Raw genomic sequence first — 23,079 nt, forward strand, 5'->3', positions numbered from 1 at the left:
TATAACTATGACTTTTTTGAGATACTATTCTAACAATGAAGGAATGCAACACAGCACACAAGATACACTATACTATGACTTTTTTTCAACCTACTATACTGACTTTTTGAACATACTATGACATTTATTCAACTTGATCCATACGGGGACTTGAACCAGCGACCCTCTTGTTCCCAAGCCAAGTCCCTACTGACTGAGCTACATTACTATGACTTTTTTTTCAACTTTTTTCAACATACTATACTATGACATTTTTGTAGTTTTTTTCGACATATTATACAATTTCTTTTTTCGACATGCTATACTATGACATATCCCTACTGACTGAGCTACAGTACTATTACTTTTTTTCGATATACTATACTATGACTTTTTTTCGACATACTATACTATGACTTTTTTTTTTATTTCAACATACTATACTATCACTTTTTTGACATTTTTCAACATACTATACTATCACTTTTTTTCGACTTTTTTCAACCTACTATACTATGACTTTTTTTCAACATGCTATACTTTGACTTTTTTGTACTTTTTTGTACATCCTATACTATGTTTTTTTTTTTTATTTCAACATACTATGACTTTTTCACATTTTTAGACATACTATATAATATAATATATATATATATATATAATATGACTTTTTTTCGACTTTTTTTGACATACTATACTAACAAAGAAGGAATGCAACACAGCAACAATTTTCATTTGGAATACTTTATTTTCAGATTTTTTTTTTTTACAAATTACATAACAGCAAACAAGATATACTATGACTTTTTTTTGACATATTATACAGACTGACTATACTGAAATTTTCAACATACTATGACATTTATTCAACTTGGTCCGTCCGCAGACTTGACCCAGCAATCCTATGGTTCCCAAGCAAAGTCCCTACTGACTGAGCTACAATACAATAACTTTTTCCACTTTTTTCAACATACTATGACTTTTTTTTGACATACTATACTATGACTTTTTTCCACATACTATACTATGACTTTTTTCAACTTTTTTCCACATACATGACATGACATTTGACATACATGACTATGACATTTTTGTATTTTTTTTCGACATACTATACAATTTCTTTTTTCAACATGCTATACTATGACTTTTTTTTTTTTTTTTTTTTTTACTTTTTTCGACATACTATGCTAACAAAGAAGGAATGCAAGAATTTTCATCTGGAATATTTTATTTTCTGATTATTTATTTTTTACAAATTGCATAACAGATGCACACAAGATATACTATACTGTGACTTTTTTTCGACATATTATACAGACTGACTATACTGACATTTTCAACATACTATGACATTTATTCAACTTGGTCCATCTGTGGACTTGACCCAGCAATCCTATGGTTCCCAAGCAAAGTCCCTACTGACTGAGCTACAGTACAATAACTTTTTCGACTTTTTTCGACATACTATACTATGACTTTTTTTCGACTTTTTTCAACATACTATACTATGACTTTTTTTCGACATGTTATACTTTGACTTTTTTGTACTTTTTTCTACATCCTATACTATGTTTTTTTTTTAATTTCAACATACTATACTATCACTTTTTTTACATTTTTCCACATACTATACTATGACATTTTTCCACATACTATACTATGACATTTTTGTATTTTTTTTCGACATACTATACAATTTCTTTTTTCAACATGCTATACTATGACTTTTTTTTTTTTTTTACTTTTTTTGACATACTATGCTAACAAAGAAGGATTGCAACATAGCAACAATTTTCATCTGGAATATTTTATTTTCTGATTATTTATTTTTTACAAATTACATAACAGATGCACACAAGATCCACTTGATCCGTACGGGAACTTGAACCAGCGACCCTCTTGTTCCCAAGCCAAGTCCCTACTGACTGAGCTACAGTACTATGACTTTTTTTTCGACTTTTTTCGACATACTATACTATGACATTTTTGTAGTTTTTTCGACATACTATACAATTTCTTTTTTCGACATGCTATACTATGACATATCCCTACTGACTGAGCTACAGTACTATTTCTTTTTTTCAACATACTATACTATGAGTTTTTTTGGACATACTATACTATGACTTTTTTTCCACTTTTTTCAACATACTATACTATGACTTTTTTTCGACATGCTATACTTTGACTTTTTTATACTTTTTTCTACATCCTATACTATGTTTTTTTTTTTTCATACTATACTATCACTTTTTTGACATTTTTCGACATACTATACTATGACTTTTTTTCCACTTTTTTCAACATACTATACTATGACTTTTTTTCGACATACTATACTATGACTTTTTTCCACATACTATACTATGACTTTTTTCCACATACTATACTATGACTTTTTTCAACTTTTTTCCACATACTATATTATGACATTTTTGTATTTTTTTTCGACATACTATACAATTTCTTTTTTCAACATGCTATACTATGACATATCCCTACTGACTGAGCTACAGTACTATTACTTTTTTCGACATACTATACTATGACTTTTTTTCGACATACTATACTATGACTTTTTTTTTTTACTTTTTTCAACATACTATACTATGACTTTTTTTCGACATGCTATACTTTGACTTTTTTGTACTTTTTTCTACATCCTATACTATGTTTTTTTTTTTATTATTTCAACATACTATACTATCACTTTTTTGACACTTTTCGGCATACTATACTATGACTTTTTTTCCACTTTTTTCAACATACTATACTATCACTTTTTTGACACTTTTTTTGACATACTATACTAAAAAAGAAGGAATGCAACACAGCAACAATTTTCATCTGGAATATTTTATTTTCTGATTATTTATTTTTTACAAATTACATAACAGATGCACACAAGATCAACTTGATCCATACGGGAACTTGAACCAGCGACCCTCTGGTTCCCAAGCCAAGTCCCTACTGACTGAGCTACAGTACTATGACTTTTTTTTGACTTTTTTCAACATACTATACTATGACATTTTTGTAGTTTATTCGACATACTATACAATTTCTTTTTTCGACATGCTATACTACGACATATCCCTACTGACTGAGCTACAGTACTATTACTTTTTTCCGACATACTATACTATGACTTTTTTTCGACACACTATACTATGACTTTTTTTCGACTTTTTTCAACATACCATACTATGACTTTTTTTCAACATGCTATACTTTGACTTTTTTGTACTTTTTTCTACATCCTATACTATGTTTTTTTTTATTTCAACATACTATACTATCACTTTTTTGACATTTTTCGACATACTATACTATGACTTTTTTTCCACTTTTTTCAACATACTATACTATGACTTTTTCACATTTTTTGACATACTATACTATGACTTTTTTTCCACATACTATGACTTTTTTTCCACATACTATACTATGACTTTTTTCAACTTTTTTCCACATACTATATTATGACATTTTTGTATTTTTTTTCGACATACTATACAATTTCTTTTTTCAACATGCTATACTATGACATATCCCTACTGACTGAGCTACAGTACTATTACTTTTTTTCGACATACTATACTATGACTTTTTTCAACATGACTTTTTTTCGACATGCTATACTTTGACTTTTTTGTACTTTTTTCTACATCCTATACTATGTTTTTTTTTTTTATTTCAACATACTATACTATGACTTTTTTCAACTTTTTTCCACATACTATATTATGACATTTTTGTATTTTTTTTCGACATACTATACAATTTCTTTTTTCAACATGCTATATTATGACTTTTCTTTTTTTACTTTTTTCGACATACTATGCTAACAAAGAAGGAATGCAACATAGCAACAATTTTCATCTGGAATATTTTATTTTCTGATTATTTATTTTTTACAAATTACATAACAGATGCACACAAGATCAACTTGATCCGTACGGGAACTTGAACCAGTCCCTACCAAGTCCCTACTGACTGAGCTACAGTACTATTACTTTTTTTTTTTACTTTTTTCGACATACTATACTATGACATTTTTGTGTTTTTTTTTCGACATTCTATACAATTTATTTTTTCAACATGCTATACTATGACATATCCCTACTGACTGAGCTACAGTACTATTACTTTTTTTCGACATGCTATACTATGACTTTTTTTCGACATACTATACTTTGACTTTTTTGTGCTTTTTTCTACATCCTATACTATGTTTTTTTTTTTATTTCAACATACTATACTATCACTTTTTTGACATTTTTCGACATACTACACTATGACTTTTTTCCACTTTTTTCAACATACTATACTATGACTTTTTCACATTTTTTGACATACTATATATATATATATATATATATATATATATATATATATGACTTTTTTTCGACTTTTTTTGACATACTGTACTAACAAAGAAGGAATGCAACACAGCAACAATTTTCATTTGGAATATTTTATTTTCAGATTTTTTTTTTTACAAATTACATAACAGATGCACACAAGATATACTATACTGTGACTTTTTTCGACATATTATACAGACTGACTATACTGAAATTTTCAACATACTATGATATTTATTCAACTTGGTGGTTCCCAAGCAAAGTCCCTACTGACTGAGCTACAGTACAATAACTTCTTCGAGTTTTTTCCACATACTATACTATGACATTTTTGTATCATTTTTCAACATACTACACTATGACTTTTTTCAGCTTTTTTCAACATACTATACTATGAATTTTTCACATTTTTTGACATACTATATATATATATATATATATATATATATGACTTTTATTTTTTACTTTTTTCGACATACTATGCTAACAAAGAAGGAATGCTATACATTCTATATTCTATACAATGCTATACATTCTATATTCTATACAATTTAAATTTCGACATTCTATACAATTTATTTTTTCAACATGCTATACTATGACATATCCCTACTGACTGAGCTACAGTACTATTACTTTTTTTCGACATACTATACTATGACTTTTTTTCGACATACTATACTTTGACTTTTTTTCGACTTTTTTCAACATGACTTTTTTTCGACATGCTATACTTTGACTTTTTTGTGCTTTTTTCTACATCCTATACTATGTTTTTTTTTTTTATTTCAACATACTATACTATCACTTTTTTGACATTTTTCGACATACTACACTATGACTTTTTTCCACTTTTTTCAACATACTATACTATGACTTTTTCACATTTTTTGACATACTATATATATATATATATATACATATATATTACTTTTTTTCGACTTTTTTTGACATACTGTACTAACAAAGAAGGAATGCAACACAGCAACAATTTTCATTTGGAATATTTTATTTTCAGATTTTTTTTTTACAAATTACATAACCGATGCACACAAGATATACTATACTGTGACTTTTTTCGACATATTATACAGACTGACTATACTGAAATTTTCAACATACTATGATATTTATTCAACTTGGTGGTTCCCAAGCAAAGTCCCTACTGACTGAGCTACAGTACAATAACTTCTTCGAGTTTTTTCCACATACTATACTATGACTTTTTTGTATCATTTTTCGACATACTACACTATGACTTTTTTCAGCTTTTTTCAACATACTATACTATGACTTTTTCACATTTTTTGACATACTATATATATATATGACTTTTATTTTTTACTTTTTTCGACATACTATGCTAACAAAGAAGGAATGCAACATAGCAACAATTTTCACACGTTCCGTATGGGAACTTGAACCAGCGACCTTCTGGTTCCCACGCCAAGTTCCTACTGACTGAGCTACAGTACTATGACTTTTTTTTAACTTTTTTCTACATACTATACTAACAAAGAAGGAATGCAACACAGTAACAATTTTCATTTGGAATATTTTATTTTCAGATTTTTTTTTTTACAAATTGCATAACAGATGCACACAAGATATACTATACTGTGACTTTTTTTTCGACATATTATACAGACTGACTATACTGACATTTTCAACATACTATGACATTTATTCAACTTGGTCCATCTGTGGACTTGACCCAGCAATCCTATGGTTCCCAAGCAAAGTCCCTACTGACTGAGCTACAGTACAATAACTTTTTTGAGTTTTTTCGACATACTCTACTATGACTTTTTTTCGACATACTATACTATGACTTTTTTCCACATACTATACTATGACATTTTTGTATTTTTTCGACATACTATACAATTTCTTTTTTCAGCATGCTATACTATGACTTTTTTTTTTACTTTTTTCGATATACTATGCTAACAAAGAAGGAATGCAACAATTTTCATCTGGAATATTTCATTTTCTACAAATTACATAACAGATGCACACAAGATATACTATGACTTTTTCTGACATACTATTACTTTTCATAACTTTTTTTGGATATACTATGACTTTTTCTGACATACTATGACTTTTATTATTTTTTTCGACACTAGTATATTATGACTTTTTATTATTTTTTCAACGTACTATACTATGATTTTTTTCGACATACTATTACCTTTTTCGACATACTTTACTATGACTTTTTTTCCACACTATACACATACTATACAGAAATTTTCAACATACTATGACATTTATTCGACTTGGTCCGTCTGGGGACTTGAACCAGCAACCCTGTGATTCCCAAGCCAAGTCCCTACTGACTGAGTTATAGTACTATGACTTTTTGGCGATTATACCCCATCGTGATACATCAAATTCCCATTGTGATGTCATCATTTTTATGGGGGTTGAGAAGCCGTGAGTAGTGTAGGATCCCCGGTGGAGTCTAGACACCGTTGGGTATGGTGATGACTGAAGAGCATGCTGAGATCTGGATGGATGAGAAGAGGAGCAAGCTCTGATGAGCTCAGACCTGGGCGCTGGGATGATAGAGCTGACAGCAACGGAGAGGAGAACATTTAAATATTGAAGGCAAGAATGTGATTGGCTGATAGATTGTGGCTGCATCTGATTGGTGTAACAAAAAGAATAAACGCGCCTAATCAGCTGATAAGGGAAAGCAGGAGAAGAGGAAGAGAATGAAGGGGAATGAGAGAGTCTTCCTGGCTGAATTTACATAAAGCTTCTTGACTTGTTTGACTTTTTTCAACATACTATACTGACTATATAACTTTTTTCAACATACTATACTATGACTTTTGTCGAACATACTATACTATGACTTTTTTGACATACTATACTGTGACTTTTTTGACATGCTATACTATGTCTTTTTTGTCACTTTAGTATACTATACTATAAGTTGAAGTAATGATAATAGTGATAACATAAAGTAAATTAAAAAGGAAATGTAGAAAAAAAATCCTAAAAAAAATCATAGTATAGTATGTCGAAAAAAGTCACAAAAGTCATAGTATAGTAAGTCGGAAAAAAATCATACAAAAGTCATAGTATAGTATGTCGAAAAAAGTAAAAAAAAAATCATAGTATTGTGTCAAAATAATCATAAAAAATTCATAGTATACTATTTTGAAAAGAATCATAGTATAGTGTGTCGAAAGAAATTATAAAAAAAGTCATAGTTTAGTATGTCAAAAAAGTTATAGTGTAATATGTCGAAAAAAGTCATAATATAGTATGCCAAAAAGTCACAATATAGTATGTTGAAAAAAGTTATAGTATGTCGAAAAAGTCATAGTATAGTATGTCGAAAGTTCTAAAAAGTCACAGTATAGTATGTCGAAAAAATCACAAAAAAGTCATAGTATAGTATGTTGAAAAAGTCATAAAAAGTCATATTATAGTATGTTGAAATTAATCACAAAAAGTCATTGTATAGTATGTCGAAAAAAATCATATTATAGTATGTCGATAAAAGTCATAGTATATTATGTCGAAAAAATCACAAAAAAGTTATAGTATGTTTAAAAAATCATATTATAGTACGTCGAAACAAATCACAAAAGTCATAGAATAGTATGTCGAAGAAAATCATAAAAGTCATAGTATAGTATCTCGTAAAGTCATAAAAAGTCATAGTATAGTATGCCCAAAATAGTCATATAGTCATAGTATGTTGAAAAAAGTCATAGTATATCGAAAAAATCACGAAAAAGTCATAGTATGTCGGAAAAAAGTCATAGTATAGTATGTTGGTAAAAGTCATAAAAAGTCATATAGCCTGCCAAAAAAGTCATAGTATAGTATGTCGAAAGTTATAAAAAAGTCATAGTATAGTATGTTGAAAAAAAGTCAAAAAAAGTCAAATAGCCTGCCAAAAAAGTCATAGTATAGTATGTCGAAAAAAAGTCATAAATGTTGAAGTCATCGTAAGGTATGTCGAAAAAAGTCATAGTATAAAATGTTGAAAAATTCATAAAAAGTCATCAAAAATCACAGAAAAGTTATATATAGTATGTTTAAAAAAAAATCTTAATGTCGAAACAAATCACAAAAAAGTCATAGCATAGTATGTCGAAAAAAATCATAGTAAATCAAAGTAAAGTCATAAAAATATAAAAAGAAGTCATAGTATAGTATGTTGAAAAAAAGTCAGTATGTGGAAAAAAATCACAGGTCAGTGTATTATGTCGAAAAAAAACATACAAAAGTCATAGTATAGTATGTCGAAAAATCACAAAAAGTCATAGTATAGTATGTCGAAAAAAATAATAGTGAATCAAAGTAAAGTCATAAAAATATAAAAAAGTCATAGTATAGTATGTTGCAAAAAAGTCAGTATAGTATGTCGAAAAAAATCACAAAAGTCAGTGTATTGTATGTCGATAATGTTTTTATTGTTTTGTAAGGTGTCTCGAAAGGTGCCGACGAATAAAATGTATTATAATTAAGTCATAAAAAAAGTCTAAAAAAATCACAAGTCATAGCATTGTATGTCAAAAAAAGTCATACTATAGTATGTCGAAAAAGTTACTCCTTTTTGGTGTTTGTGGACACTGCTAGAAAAGCGCTGATTCGACAATAAAATCTTTTGATATTTGAAGCCGTAGGTAGATTAATTATTTAGAAAAGTATTTCTAATATTTTGTCTACTTCCATTGACTTGCATGAGGGGATCAGGCCTGCTTCTGATCTGAATGAAATGGTGCCACCAACTGGTAGAATGATGGTTTTACAATACAGTGTATCTACATTCAAGTGCTGTATCCAATTCCATTACATACTAATTGTATACACAGTATGGACTATATACAAATTGTCATAATTTAGTGTTTCAATCAAAGTACTGTAAACTTCATAAACACTGCTTTTATAAATGTAGATTTATAACCGTTTTTCAGGGATTTTCCATTTGCTTTGTGCATAGTATTGTGATGCAATAGTGTACATCAACAGTACACTCAAAAATCCTTAGTATGTGTATCGACTTTTTGGGGTACACTTAAAGCCCCTGAAAATGTGCTTTCAAATTAGTATAACAAACTAATGTTATGTAGTCAAAATTGGCTGGAAATGAATATGAAGTTTGGAATTGGGACTCAGTGACCTTGTTTACCAGATTTTAAGTTATTCATCACAACATCTCTCTTCTCCCTCAGCCTACATCCCCACGCCCATCTACTTTGGTGCTGTGATTGACACCACCTGCATGCTGTGGCAGCAGGACTGCGGCGTGCACGGCTCCTGCTGGGAGTACGACGTCACCTCATTCCGCTTCGTCTACTTCGGCCTGGCCGCCAGCCTCAAGTTCGTTGGCTTCATCTTCATCTTCCTCACCTGGTACTCGATCAAGCACAAGGAAGATCGAGCTGAGCGCTGGCGCCAGCACCTGCCTCCGCTGGGCACTGTCAGCGAGCTTATCTGCCACGCTGGAGGCCACAAAAGCCACGCACGCACCCGCTCCTGCCCCGTGTTCATTCCACCTCGGGCCGACCCGCCCGCCGCCCTGCTGCTCAACCGCGGACACAGCAGCCTCAGCTGCCCCGGCAACACCCTCAAAGCAATAACCCCGCCCATCCTGTTGCCTAATCACCACAGAGGCTCTGCCCATGTCTGAGAGCATGCCAAGCCTCCCTCTGGCCTCCATTGTGACACGTGCCTTCCTGTTTGTGTTTCTATGCCACACAGTGTCTGCTTTACATCAATCAGACACCAGGCAGGGCTCCACAGCTGCTGTGGGTCTGACAGGCAGGGACACGGGTGCGCCCACCATATTTAAAGGGCTGCTAATTGTTGTTTATAATAACAGGAAACTGACAGATGTTCTTTGATTCTGAGCATATCATCAGCTGCAGCCACACACATCATCCACACAGGTCAGACCTCCACTTGAAGGTTCAGACGATGTAAAGACATCTCATGGTGCTACTGTTAAAGGGCAGGGCATTAAAACTCTGTACAGACGGATGAGTCATCATCAACACGGCCTCTAAAGCACAACTGACATACCTGTACTATGCAAGATCCTATGTACAGCTCCCTCTCTACTCTACATCTGTACCTCTCTCTTCTTCCCCGCCTAATTCATATGTTGTTGGCTCAGTCATAATCCCACTTTCTCTTACAGTCCGAGCTGTGAACCTATCAGCAACCTCTTATTTGAGCCATTCCACCTGTTCTCCTGCCCGGTGTAGTTTGGATCTTCATAATTGACCATTTTCTTTTTTAATCCTGTTTCTCCTCTTTTTTTTTTTTTTTTCTTCTTTCTTTTTGTAGCAGTGCCTCTCAGGCTGTCTCGGCCAGTCCAATATACAAAGCTAGCTACCAGGGTAAATGCTAGCTACCGAAAAGCCAGTCACTATCCTCTCAGTTTAGCGCAATATTCTGCTTTGTTGCCCTCAGCTTCTGTGTTTGTGAACGGTTGTCTCCGAGCTTGAGCCTTTGCGCCCCAGTGGACGAAGCTCCTCGCCTTTGCAAGGTAACCGTGTAGCTTAAAGCCGTTTATTATCACAACGTGGCAAACAGGAATAAGAAAAGTATCTCATCGTTGACCATGTGCTGAAGCTACTGTATGTCCAGAATATGTGATTGTACTTGTGACTTGAAATGTGATGGAGATTCTAAAGAGTGGCAAAACTGCAACAAATTTGAACCACTTTTAAACACCACAACTTCAAAGTAAAATAATTTGTATTTAATATATTTCAACAAATGCAAGGATGCGTCACTTTGGCTTCATATTGTAATGGCTTCTCCATTCTATTGGTCATCAGATGTACATAGTAGTTATCTAGTAGGCTAGGCTTTTAAGAAAGTAGTGCAGCAAAGCATGTAAAAGCCCTTTTATCAGCAAGAGTAATCTGATGTTGATTCTTCAGTTCCTGGGTGTTTGGGGCCCTCTAGTGGACAGAGAGATGATTGAAGGCCAGTGAATGTTGCGGAGTGTCAGACCTACTGCACTATGAAATTCTTGGTTAAAAGGTTAATTATTAAACTTAATCACTGCACTGAATTTATAACTTCAGTTTTCCAGATATGTCTGCAGGTCATGTTAAAAAAAATTGGTCTGCTAGTTTGGTTTTGAAGTTTACAACATTCAGTATAACCAATGCCATGTTTTACTAGAATCGTATAATTGTGGCTCATGGATTAACCTCCGTTTGAACAGGACAGGTAGTGTTTGCAGAGAAATGAAAGCGCTGGTATGGCCTTTGTGTAAAAAAAAAAATAGCTTTGTTCAATATTCAAAATATTGGTACATGTTTTAAAAACCACATTTAATGAGTTTTTTTCTAAGGGGGAATATAAGTTTAATAAAGTTAATGTATTTTATATCCTGATCAGTTTGACTTCATTTTAGTTATTACAAGTTTGCAAAGGAATGGATAATCTGATGCAGTGAATCCATTTTAAAAGTTAACATTTTTTGGCTAAGATTTGTGGTTTTCTGCCAGGTAAGGATTATCAAGTTGTAATGGTGGTAACTAATAGTATTATTGTGACTTAGTACCTCAAATTACATATTCATAAGTGATCATCGTGTAAATATTGACCAAGAAAATAAAACTTATTTATAGAGCTCACACATAGTTAGAAGCATATTTATGAACTAACCCATGATATTGTAGTTTAAAAAAAAACAACTTAAAAGCTACAAAAAAACAGTGGATTTGGCTCGCGGTGCCTGAACAGTGTTATTCACATGGGAAGGGTTGAATTCATCATGTGGGGAGGGAGTACTACACAATTGAGTTAATTTAAACACTGAAGTAATGCTAACCAGAATGCCCTTCTCTCCATCTGTAATCAGTCCTCTAGGGCTCAGTATTTAGCACAGCCTCAAGAGGAATACCAATGTACGATCATTGATCATGTGACTGGAAAGCCAAACGTGATCCTCGCTGAGTCATCTTACAATTAAGTATTTATTCTATTCACTTAATGTTACGGCTGCTTATGAAATTCTGTTCTGATAAAATACCAAATGTTGAGTAAAAATGTTTAAATTGATTAAAATTCTCCTCTTATACTTACTGAACTTTGCAAACTGTTTAGAACATTAGCATACAGGGACGGGTAGAGAATCGTCCAGCGATGCCACACAGATCATTGGACAGTAAATGCAGGGATGTCTGCCTTTACTGTACTGTACACCTACTACTTGGTATTACTGTAATGTGTCCTGCTGTTCAAATGCTTGGACTACTACTGACACAGACAACTTCAGGTTGACTGTAGATTTGCTTCAACACATTATCCTGGACAGAACAGAAGCTGTATATTCTCAAAGTCTAGCTCTTATCGCTTTTGTTTCTCAGGAGCAGAAGTCTATAATTGATGTTTGTGAACACATGGTTTACAAATGCCTTGAATACTTGATATTTGTCATTAAAAAAATGAAACAAAATCACCTTGGCTGACTGAATTATTGCCAATTTGTGTGTAGAGAGACAAAAGTTACGGCTGAAACATCACAGGGAAAGTTGAAAGGGTTTATTTTCTTAATAGCTTGATGGCTTTTCGAAAGCAGGAGATGTTCTAACACTTGTGCACACACTGTCAAAAAAGAAAAGGACCGCATCAGGTTTTTGCAACACCAGTTCTTAACCAGTAGATCCATCTCGGTTACTCTTAACAGCAGAGATTAACTACAGGCAGAAAGGTTAAACATTGGAATATCAGTGGGCTGTCCTATAACCAGTTGGACTAAAGTTACATTCAAAATGAATTGGCCACGTGCAACACTATATTCAGGATTATCAAAAGCACTACATTTACACCACATGAGGAATTGGTGACATTTCCAAAAAAAAGTTACACAGTGAACATGTTCTAACCCCTGGTGATTGTGTAAGCGTTTGCTTGTGATGAATAAGGATAATTCTACATAAAATAAAATGCTCTGAATAGTGACGAACGTGCAACTCTGCAAATTCAGAGCTGGTGCAGTGGTGCAACTAATCAGTGAATAGTAAGTAATGTGGCCAGATTATTCAGATGCTAAACTGTCCCATGATTGTCTAAACTTCCTGATAGTATTATGTCATATTGTGAGGTAAAAACAAATGTTAAAAATATTCATTTGGCAAATTAAAACATTTTTTTTAGTTATTTGCAAAACAGATGTGTATTTATGTTGATTCTGTAACTTCCCCAGAAGTGACAAAAGTAGTCAGTAGAAATAATCATTTCATAAAATCTAATTTTACAAATGGAAACAAATGTCATATCCATAAACAGGGTCATCTGGTGGAAAAGTTCAAAAGTGCATTTAGGGTCAAATTTAACCTCTATATATATATATATATATATATATATATATATATATATATATATATATATATATATATATAGTGAGTGGGCACTGTTCTGGTGAGGAGTCCTGTGACAGGGCAGATTTATGATTAATTAATGATTCCTTAAAGACTGGAGCACATCTAAAGCTGACTAATGCTAACTATTCATTCAGATGTTGAAATGGTTTCACCACACACTTTTTTCATAAAAACGTATTAAAAATGTCAATGTGTTATCCATATGGAATTAATCATTTTTAATACCAACACTTGAGTTTAGCTGCATTAAGGCTTTTTTCTTTTCTAAATATGTATTTGAAAAAAAAGTCATAACACTGTTTACTAATAAATGTAGGCACCTGTAAAAAAATAAACAATAACTTTAATAACCATTGTACAACTCTGACTGACTGAGGCGGCATCATTCGCCATTGCTCTTGGCAGCTCATCTCCCAATCACTGTGTCTCTGTGTCTCTATGGTGGCCAGCAGCTCATTGGCTGGCTGGCCAGCGCATACTTCTGCCTTAGAGGGTCTGATTGGAGGGTTGAGGCAGAGAGCCGCTGCCCTCATAGTCCAAGGTGAGGGGCAACGCTGACTGAGGCAGCACTTTTAGTACCAACCCGACACTCTGTGGGGGGCTAGTCTGTGTGGTGGGGGGGCTTCTGGTGGTGCTGGCCTGCACCTTGGGCCTCATCGTCTGTTGGGAGAAAGGGAGGAAGCCCTGGGCCTGGAAAATGTCCTCCTCTTCTTCGAGGTCCAGGCCGAGACCCTGAGGGCTTGTTGCCTCTCCGTGGCCCAGGCCAGGCTCCAGGTGGGCCTGCAGGCTGTTGTGAGTACGTAGCAGGTTGTCATGTCGAGTCTCCAGCTCTGTCAGTCCGTTCCCGCTAAACGTCTCTCCTTCTATCTCCTCCAGCTGCTGCGCCCACATGTCGCTCTGGAAGATAACCCTGTCTCTTCTTGGACCTGATGGTAAAACCGTCACCGGTGTTGCTGACATCACAGGCACCCCATGTCTGTTTAGAAGCCTCTCAGGAAGGTCATTGACAACAGATCCCAGTTTCCTTTCCAGTGTGGGCCTGGGTGTGGGAGGTGCTGATGGCGTTTTGCTGGGGGCGGGGGTGGTGAGGTGAGCCTCTGCGGCCAGATCCGGCCAGACGTCGCTGGCTGAGGCCAACTCTTGTCCGCTGCCCTCTTCAAGGCCTCCGCCCCCGGCCCCGGAGCCCAGCTCTGGCAGGGTGGAGTCGTCAAGGGTTCGGTTGAATTTGTCTAAAACGTGTCGCAGTGCAAACATATCTACATCCTTCTGGAAGTTGACCCAGTTGTCTGGACTGGGGCTGTAGTCAGGCCTACATTCATAAAGGCTTTCGTTTATACTATACAGATCCTCCAGTCCCTGCCAGTTCACCTCCTCGTCTGTCAAGTTGGGTAGCTTAACCCTGTCGTCCGTCCCATATTGGCTGTGTGCTGGCAAACAGAAAGAAACAGAAGACTGTGAGGATCTGGAGTAGAAAAAAGAGGGGGCTCTTTTCAAGTTTACTCAGACACCATGCAGTCATGCCCAGCCTCTGGCTCTCAATAAAGCAGCAAGCCCCATGGGGTTTAAGGCCCCAAGCAAGACACACACACACACACACACACACACACACACACACACACACACACACACACACACACACACACACACACACACACACACACACACACACACACACACACTTTAAAGCAGCATTAGATAAACTAGATAAACACAGCACTCACACTAAGCTCAAGCCATGAGTAGTGCAAACACATGCTGCCTTAGAAATTCACATTAGAAAGACAGACTGAAAAGAAAAGTATTAAATGGTCCATCATAAATGACTAACGCACTGAGCTGCACATAAAAAAAATGGAAATTGCAGAGTTGATGATAGGCCTGCACTGGGTTGAAATGCAAAGTCAGGCAACCTGGAATAAAATAATTTAACAGCAGAGGAAACAAAAAGATGATCAACAAAACAAGATGATGCTTAGGGTGAAAAAATAAGAAAATGAGCTTGCTGCTGAATGGTGTATCCCCAGAAAAATAAATAATAAAGGAATGCTGTCAGAAAAAGAGGCAAATAAAAGAAAATTGCAGCAAAAGGCTGAATCAGAGTTGTGCTCAGTTTGATGTCTGTAAGTAAGAACTGAGGAAAAGAAGCATCAGTGCCACTGTAGGTTGGTTTTCTTTGTGAGAATGGAGTTGGTTTTGACATATGCTCAGGGACTCACAGGAAGGAGAGGGTTGGTCTCCTCTTTGACCACGTTCGACGCTGCTGTTGCCTGGTAACCAGGTGCCAGAAACAGAGGTCAAAAGGGCAGAGGTCAGTGGGAGGACAGTGTCCACTCTACCACTACATGTAGCTAATGGCCATGAGTGAATATGACAGGCATCTGAATGTCATGCTACACTGGAACACTAATGTGATGATGGCCGTTTATTTGTGGGTGTGGCTGACATGGCATGGAGGGTGATAATAAAGGAATAGTTCGACATTTTTGGGAAATTAGTTTTCTTTCCGAAAGTGAGATGAGAAGATTGATACCACTCTCATATCTGAGAGTGGTACTCATCTTCTGACTCTGCAAGAAAGCTAATAAGCTTATTGCCCAAAATGTCTTACTACTGGTACTCCTTTAAGATTTCATGTAGAATGTGATGCATTAGGTGGGATGATACAATGTCATGCATTGTCATTCACGTGCACTTGATGCTTGGGTGGGTCTGAAGTAGAAGCACATATTCAGCACCTCACCATGTGACTTCTTCATTTTTATTCAGCCATGCTATGGTAAAATACCTTAAAAAGGATGAATTTTGAGTTTTTTAACATGGGCAACTGCTATAAGTGTTGCACTCTTAAGCAAAGCTGTGAAAATATACGACAGAGAATATGTTTATATGTTCAAATAGCTGCACACTGCCATGACTCAGCAGGTAAACTGAAGACAGATTGTTTGCACAGAGGTGACAACAAATGAAGCTGTGTAATGAGGGGGAAAAAAATCATCGGTTATGATTTGTTAGCGTGTCCCCAGCATGCAGCCACAGATTAAGCGCCAGCAACTCCATGGATGGATGTATTAGTGGGAATGAGGCAATTCGGCCCATGCAAGTGTTAAGAAAAAGCCACTGAAGAGAAACAAAAAATTGGTGGATACCTGTGTGGCTCATAGCTTCCTCCATCTTTACCTCCTGATCGGAAAAATAAAAGCAATCGATTGTTAATGCTTTGATCCAAGGAGATACAGGATGAGGGGAGGGAGGGGGAGGGAGATAGATCATTCACACTGAAGATTTCTTCATGCACAGCTGCTACTCCCTATGGAGAAATGCAATTATTGGATGATCAGAATGAGGAAGGGAGGAATGAGAAGAAAAGATTTTGATTTGAATGGAGTAAAAACAGGGTGGAAAAGTTTGAAAGCTCATACGATTGGGCTGGATTGAGATTTTAGGATTGATCAGAACTGAGTGTTTTGTGAGGTGTAGAGTTCAACGGGGTTTCCCCTTCAAAGCAAACACACACAAGGTTATCCAGTCAGGTGGTCACCATTGTTAAGACACACTCTGCAAATAGATGCAAGTATCGGCTAGATCCATTTCACCAGATAGTTAAATTTTAATAATGTATTCATCCACCACAAACATTACTTGACCACAACAGCAATTTCATTGGTTCAGGGAGCTGGCATCAAACCTGAGCAATGGCAGCCAGTACAAGTAAGAGATTCTAGGCTGCTATGTGACATGTGTTGGCATGGTTTTGACAAGTCTGCCATGCCAGCACTGAAACACAATCAGTTTTCTCAGAGCAGCTTGGCTGCTCCAGTGCTCCACTCTCCAGCTGGTAATTACAGACATTAAGTTTTTATCCTCACGACATAAACAACGCAGCCAGTTCACGCCACACACGAACGCTACAGCTCGGCGTTACAGGCTTCGGTCATGATGGCATTGCTTATTGACCACCACGTCACTGGGATGTCTGCTCAGTAAGGATGCTTGGACCATGAGGTGGTAGTAAAAAATATATTGTGGCTGATTATGGCAGTGATGCATAACGGGCCTAAATAGAATGACAGCCTCAACTGCCGTGATGACAGCATCCTCCAAATAATATCTCTAGCACTCAGTGAGTCACTACGGGGATGATGGCCAGGACATTCAACTGTGACATGGCCTTATTTGTATTAAAAATAAAACAATAATTTAAAAACTCTAAAACTCAGAAAATATTTCAGCAGTGAAAAGGTCCTGGGCTGAGAAAGAGAGGATTGGGTGTGTGTACATGTGTGTGTCATTGTGAAGAAAACATTTAACAAACATCAACTAAGGACACGCAAGACTCAGTGACAATTCCTTGACCTCCACCTGAAAATGTCAGCATACGTCACTGAGTGGATCATCCCCAAACACATGCAGCATGCAGATATGTGCAAACACACACACCACTGAGATGGAAACGGATTCGAACCACAGCAGAAAACTAGACTGAAACATCCCTATTGCCATACAGTCACTCATATTACTATTACAGCATTAAGTGTTTTTTTAACTCATTCAAATTGAATCATCTGTTTAACACGTTAACTGGTCCAACTCTCAACTTCATTCTCATTCTTGTGTGTGTCAAATCTGTTTCAGTCATTGGCATAACAACTACCACTAAGCTCAGTGCAACAGTCCATATGTCCAACCGTAGGACAGGTAGGTAGGGAACAATAAACAGGCTGAAGGTGAGCATTTTTACCTGTGTCCAAGCCTTTTGGGCGAGGGTTACACTGTTTGTAACCTTGACAACTCCTCATCTCCATCAGCTGGGCATGGAGGGAGTTCAGTACATCCCGATCTACTGTATACACCGTGTTGGTCAGCTGCACAGGCAGAACAAACAGAAATTTAACAATTGTAAAAAAACATTTGTTTTAGTGTCATAATGTTTATCAGTCTCCAAGAAATTTGCATGTTGCTATTCCCACATAAAAACCTTGTGACGAATGTTTTAAAATGCAGGGACCAATGAAAAGGCTTGGAGAGAAAGAGAGAGAGGGGGAGAGAGAGAGAGAGAGAGAGAGAGAGAGAGAGAGAGAGAGAGAGAGAGAGCGAAAGCACAGACATGGGCAGGAAGCACAGCTGTATGACTGTAGACAGATGTTCACCCACCTGGTAGGGGTCACTGTTGAGGTCAAAGTACTCCAGGAAGCCAGTGAAAAACTCGCAGAACAGCGTGTTGTGGGTCTCGTTGATGGTTCTCAGACACCAGTAGGTGTTGTTGTTGGAGCTGGTGCATGCGCAGAATCCACCCACTAAACAGTAATCAAGATTCATTGTAAATGTAGTCAATTCCACTGCAACTACTAACAAATATCTTTCAACTAATTTATTTTCACATTTGCTCAGGCATGTTCCCTCCAATGACTGCATTGGAGCCACACAATGATAATCACATTGTTGTAACACTGACTCAACCCCATCCAACTACCATTATTCCTAACAATGTGTTTAGAGTCGTTTTTCTTGATTAAACAAGGGCAAGGAAGACTCAGGAGCACAGGTATCGTCCAAAAATGTTCAATACCATACCGTGAATTCAATACAAGTCCCTGAACAATATTTTTTCGCTACCCATTTTATAAAAAAGAAATTACATTACAAATCTTGTTTTTTTTCAGCTCCTTTACACCTATATGACGCACACTGTAGTAAAGCCTCTCAAAACACAACACACACGTAAGCCCCGTCTCTGTGCGTAACATAATGTTTTTCCTATGACGTGTAACATTAGACAGCCAATCACAAGCATTATTAGATCTTGGTCATGCTGCATGCCTATTGGCTCACTGACACTGATGAGATTTACTCCGTAGGCATTCAAATTTGGTATTGAATGATAAGGCATTTTTCTACTATGGAGGCAATTTGGTTGGTGCCTTAAAGTATTGAAGTTTGGTACCCAGCCCTACAAAGGAGCTTCCTGTATTAAACTGTATTGCATTGTGAGGAGCATGAAGTCAATATACATACATGTCCAGAGGGGAGCAGTCTGCCAGTGGTCATTGTTATGTGTGAAGCAAGTGAGGCCGGGCAGGCTGCAGTCATCTCCCTTCCTCTGTCTCTTCTTCTCCTTTCTTTCCTTCTTCCTTCTGCGGATCTCGTTGTACAACTGGGCATTCCCGTCAATTTCCTGCGCTGACTCCCTGTGGGTAGAAACGTGAGAGAATTACCAAACATTGTTGATGCAAAGATGACATCAGCCCCTACCCTCTCTAATGCCAGTAACCACAGTGGTGGAGGATCTGAAGGGGACTTCCAGAACGCATCGCTGATGCCAGGATATGACAGTCTGTTTACTTTCATGTTGAAGCTCTTACTAGGTCCAATTTTCTCTGGGATGACATTCTAGCCACTGTCCCCTCTTCCTCCGAGCCTGAACGCAGAACAGGCAGTGCAAAAAAACAGCTGCTTTGTATTGGCATAATCTGTTTCCAATGTTTCCCGGAGAAAGTTGATCACTGTGTATGAGGGATTGACTGATTTCCCCTCTGTTGAGTCAATCTATCTTTCCATGCGACTCAATCGCTTCCAGACACACACATGAAATAGATTGCTGGTCATGCATCTGCTTTGTCATTTAAACTCCATTCAGGAACCAAACACTTTTTTAGACAAACATCAATACATCACAGTATACTTCCAAAACACACACATGCTGGGCTGGTCATCTAGGATCTACTAAGTCAGCTTTATGTTTAAACCTGACATGCAGTGACAATGCAGATATTCAGCTACAATATACTGTTGAACAGCATCATATACAAAATGATGATCGGTTGCAAGGCATGGTCAGTACTAATTACAAAGCAGAGGGGTGACACTAAATGGGGCAAACTCATAATTAACGGGGAAGAGAAACTCACTTAAACGGATGGAGTTGATCATTCCTGCTCTTCACTCTCTGTGCCTTGTTTCTGTCTCCTGTGCTAAAATAGCTGGTTTTATAAACAGAGAAAGAGACTGAGAACCAGGCAGAAAACTTGTTTAAGGTGTGGACTTCAACAGGGTTTTGCATCAGGCCTAAAACAAGTGATAGATAACTTGCATTTTGTGTGGAACATAAAATGAGTGAGAAATGTATTTTTGAGGTGAAATTTAAATGACCTACCTCTTCTTTCCACAGTCGCACTCGTCTGGTCGTGTCCTCTTCAGGTGGCCTCTTACTTCCCGGAGGTTTTTGATTTTGTCTTGAAGCGCTTCTATCTGGAATTAAATATATAACAAATACTATCAATTATCTTTTGTCCATTAAATTCACGGACAAAATGAGTAACCTGAAAAAGGTATGTGTTTGTGTGCCAGGCTTTGTACACTCACCTCCTGGTCCACATAGCTCTTATGGTCTTTCCAGGCTCTGGAGGACTGGTAGATTTCTCTTTCACAATGGACACTGTCATTCATCAAGATATAACACCTGAAACAGATGCAGAAAAACCTGTCATCCACTGTTCTTTTAACAGACTTACAGTATATATCATATGAAGTCATTGCTGAGATACTTGAGGGAGGCTGCCTTCTTACTTGTGGGTAACTTTCACAGAGTTTGGGTATCCCACAGCATTGGTATCATCCGCCAGCATTTCCTCTGAACCGTCATCTGAGCCCAAATGAAACTCTGGGTCCTCTGGGGTGTAGTGGCGCTTTGAGATGACACGGCGGCGGACAGCTGACTGATCATCTGCTTGAAGGTCAATGTCATATATCTGACCTTCAAACTCCACAGACAGAGACCTGGCGGGCCGGGTGTGGACAAAACGTGGCCGAAAACCTATCAAATAAAATTAAAAACTTGAGTCAAGTAATGCTTTAATGCTCCCATTTTACTACTTTAGTATACTTTAATGTTTTTCAATGTTCACACTTAAGTTGCACGTTTTCTAAGCAACACTAGAGGGCATCAAACTATTCAAAACCACAATCCCAACGGGGCACACACACACACACGAGGCAGCATCTCAGAGAACAAATTGCAGGACTTGTTGCAGGATGTTTGCTTTTTTCGTGCATGTGTCTCCCTTAGACCATAAATAATCAGTTACAGGAAGTCAAGGCTTAAGCTTTCACAGACTTCCTTTCCTCTAAATGGTATTGAGAGACATCAATACAATGTTACACGTTAAGAAAAAGCTGGTTCATAAATACTCACGCTGTCCTGATGAGCCAGATAACTGTCGGTGGGAACGGCGGTCCGTTCTGGAGGGTCTGAGGAGAGCGTCCCCGCAGTCGCAGCCCCTTTCTCTGTTGTCATAAGTGCTGCTGGGCCTCAGGCTGCGGGCCCTCTTCCTGGAGCCTTCTTTCAAACCACCTTTGCACTTCTGTATCCTCCACTTCCCTGTGATCTCCTCCACACAATGCCATTTCTGTCCACAGCAGAAATAAACAGGGAGAAGCAATATTCCCTCATGAATTCTTTCAAGTTTTCTCTCCGCTAACTTAATTTCTATGTGTAGATTTAAAATGATCAAGTGTCCTTGATCTGTATGCCTTTTGGAAATTTTCACTTTACTTTTACAATGTGCAGATTTTCTGGCATAGCTTATAATAGGAGCTATAGATGTTAACAATATGAAATACTTAATCTCAGACAAAAGCCTCCATTTTGATTTTAGAAACTCCTTGAGAAACATGCTTTTAACACATATATCAGGCAAATCTCAGCCTGTGGGAAAGAATGGCATCCAAAAGCAGCAGGAAAGATAAACCAAAATGACCACATGAGATGAATTGGGCCTGTCTGGTGTCTAGAAAATAAAGAGGAAACCCCTACCACTCTCACACTGGGTATGTCTGTGCCAAGTGCGTCACTGGCGTAATTGTGTAAATACATATCCACGCACTTGCTTACATCTGCTGTGTCTTTCTCAACATTTATTCCCACTTGGAAAAGAAAGCTGAGGCTAATTGCTGTGAGTAGTGCCGCTGGTTAGGTCTTGTCTAAATGGAAGAGACACATCTGCAGAGCGCAGTGCCGATGATCAGTGAGTGTGGGAACGAGGGTCCAAACAAAGGGCCATAAAGCAGCTCAGGTTTCTTCTGGAAGGCTCATATAGTGACGAAGAGCTTACGGGCCAAACAAAGCCGCTATATCAGCATTAGACAAGACGTGGGGGAGAGAGGGAGAGAGGTGTATTGTCACTCAGGGATGAAAACAAACTGTCTTCTCTCTCACCCTCCCTCCTGTGAGTGCTTTTCAGGCACAACAGTACCATTGCAGCAGCAGGACAGTAGAGATGGATGAGAAACTGAGGAGGAGGAGGATCTGGAGCGGTTAGTTAGGAGCAGACATGGATGACCATGCAAGCTGAAACATG

General features: G+C 37.0%; 2 protein-coding genes across 10 annotated transcripts in view; one reads left to right on the forward strand and one right to left on the reverse strand.

The window, feature by feature from the left end:
- The window catches only part of LOC116037897 (solute carrier organic anion transporter family member 5A1), a 44,359-nt gene extending 32,289 nt beyond the window's left edge, over positions 1–12,070 (forward strand). The window contains exon 10 of the mRNA XM_031281996.2: positions 9,551–12,070. Coding sequence (XP_031137856.1) covers positions 9,551–10,008 — 458 coding nt within the window. The 3' untranslated portion in view covers positions 10,009–12,070. The remainder of the gene's footprint in view (positions 1–9,550) is intronic.
- Positions 12,071–13,992: 1,922 nt separating this feature from the next.
- The window catches only part of sulf1 (sulfatase 1), an 84,750-nt gene continuing 75,663 nt past the window's right edge, over positions 13,993–23,079 (reverse strand). For 4 of the 9 annotated variants that reach the window (XM_031281990.2, XM_031281991.2, XM_031281988.2 and 1 more), the window contains 9 exons: positions 21,915–22,128; positions 21,290–21,536; positions 21,086–21,182; positions 20,877–20,971; positions 20,632–20,703; positions 19,739–19,911; positions 18,878–19,020; positions 18,465–18,588; positions 14,213–15,153 (listed from right to left, as the gene is read on the reverse strand). In XM_031281990.2, the coding sequence (XP_031137850.1) occupies positions 14,213–15,153; positions 18,465–18,588; positions 18,878–19,020; positions 19,739–19,911; positions 20,632–20,703; positions 20,877–20,971; positions 21,086–21,182; positions 21,290–21,536; positions 21,915–22,128 (2,106 nt within the window). Of the gene's footprint in view, positions 15,154–15,942; positions 15,994–16,872; positions 16,907–18,464; positions 18,589–18,877; positions 19,021–19,738; positions 19,912–20,631; positions 20,706–20,876; positions 20,972–21,085; positions 21,183–21,289; positions 21,537–21,914; positions 22,129–23,079 lie in introns of all 9 variants that reach the window. The other 5 variants (XM_036000447.1, XM_036000453.1, XM_036000442.1 and 2 more) reach the window with 5 other exon arrangements.

This window comes from Sander lucioperca, chromosome 1, assembly GCF_008315115.2.
Source record: "Sander lucioperca isolate FBNREF2018 chromosome 1, SLUC_FBN_1.2, whole genome shotgun sequence".
NCBI lineage: Eukaryota > Metazoa > Chordata > Actinopteri > Perciformes > Percidae > Sander > Sander lucioperca.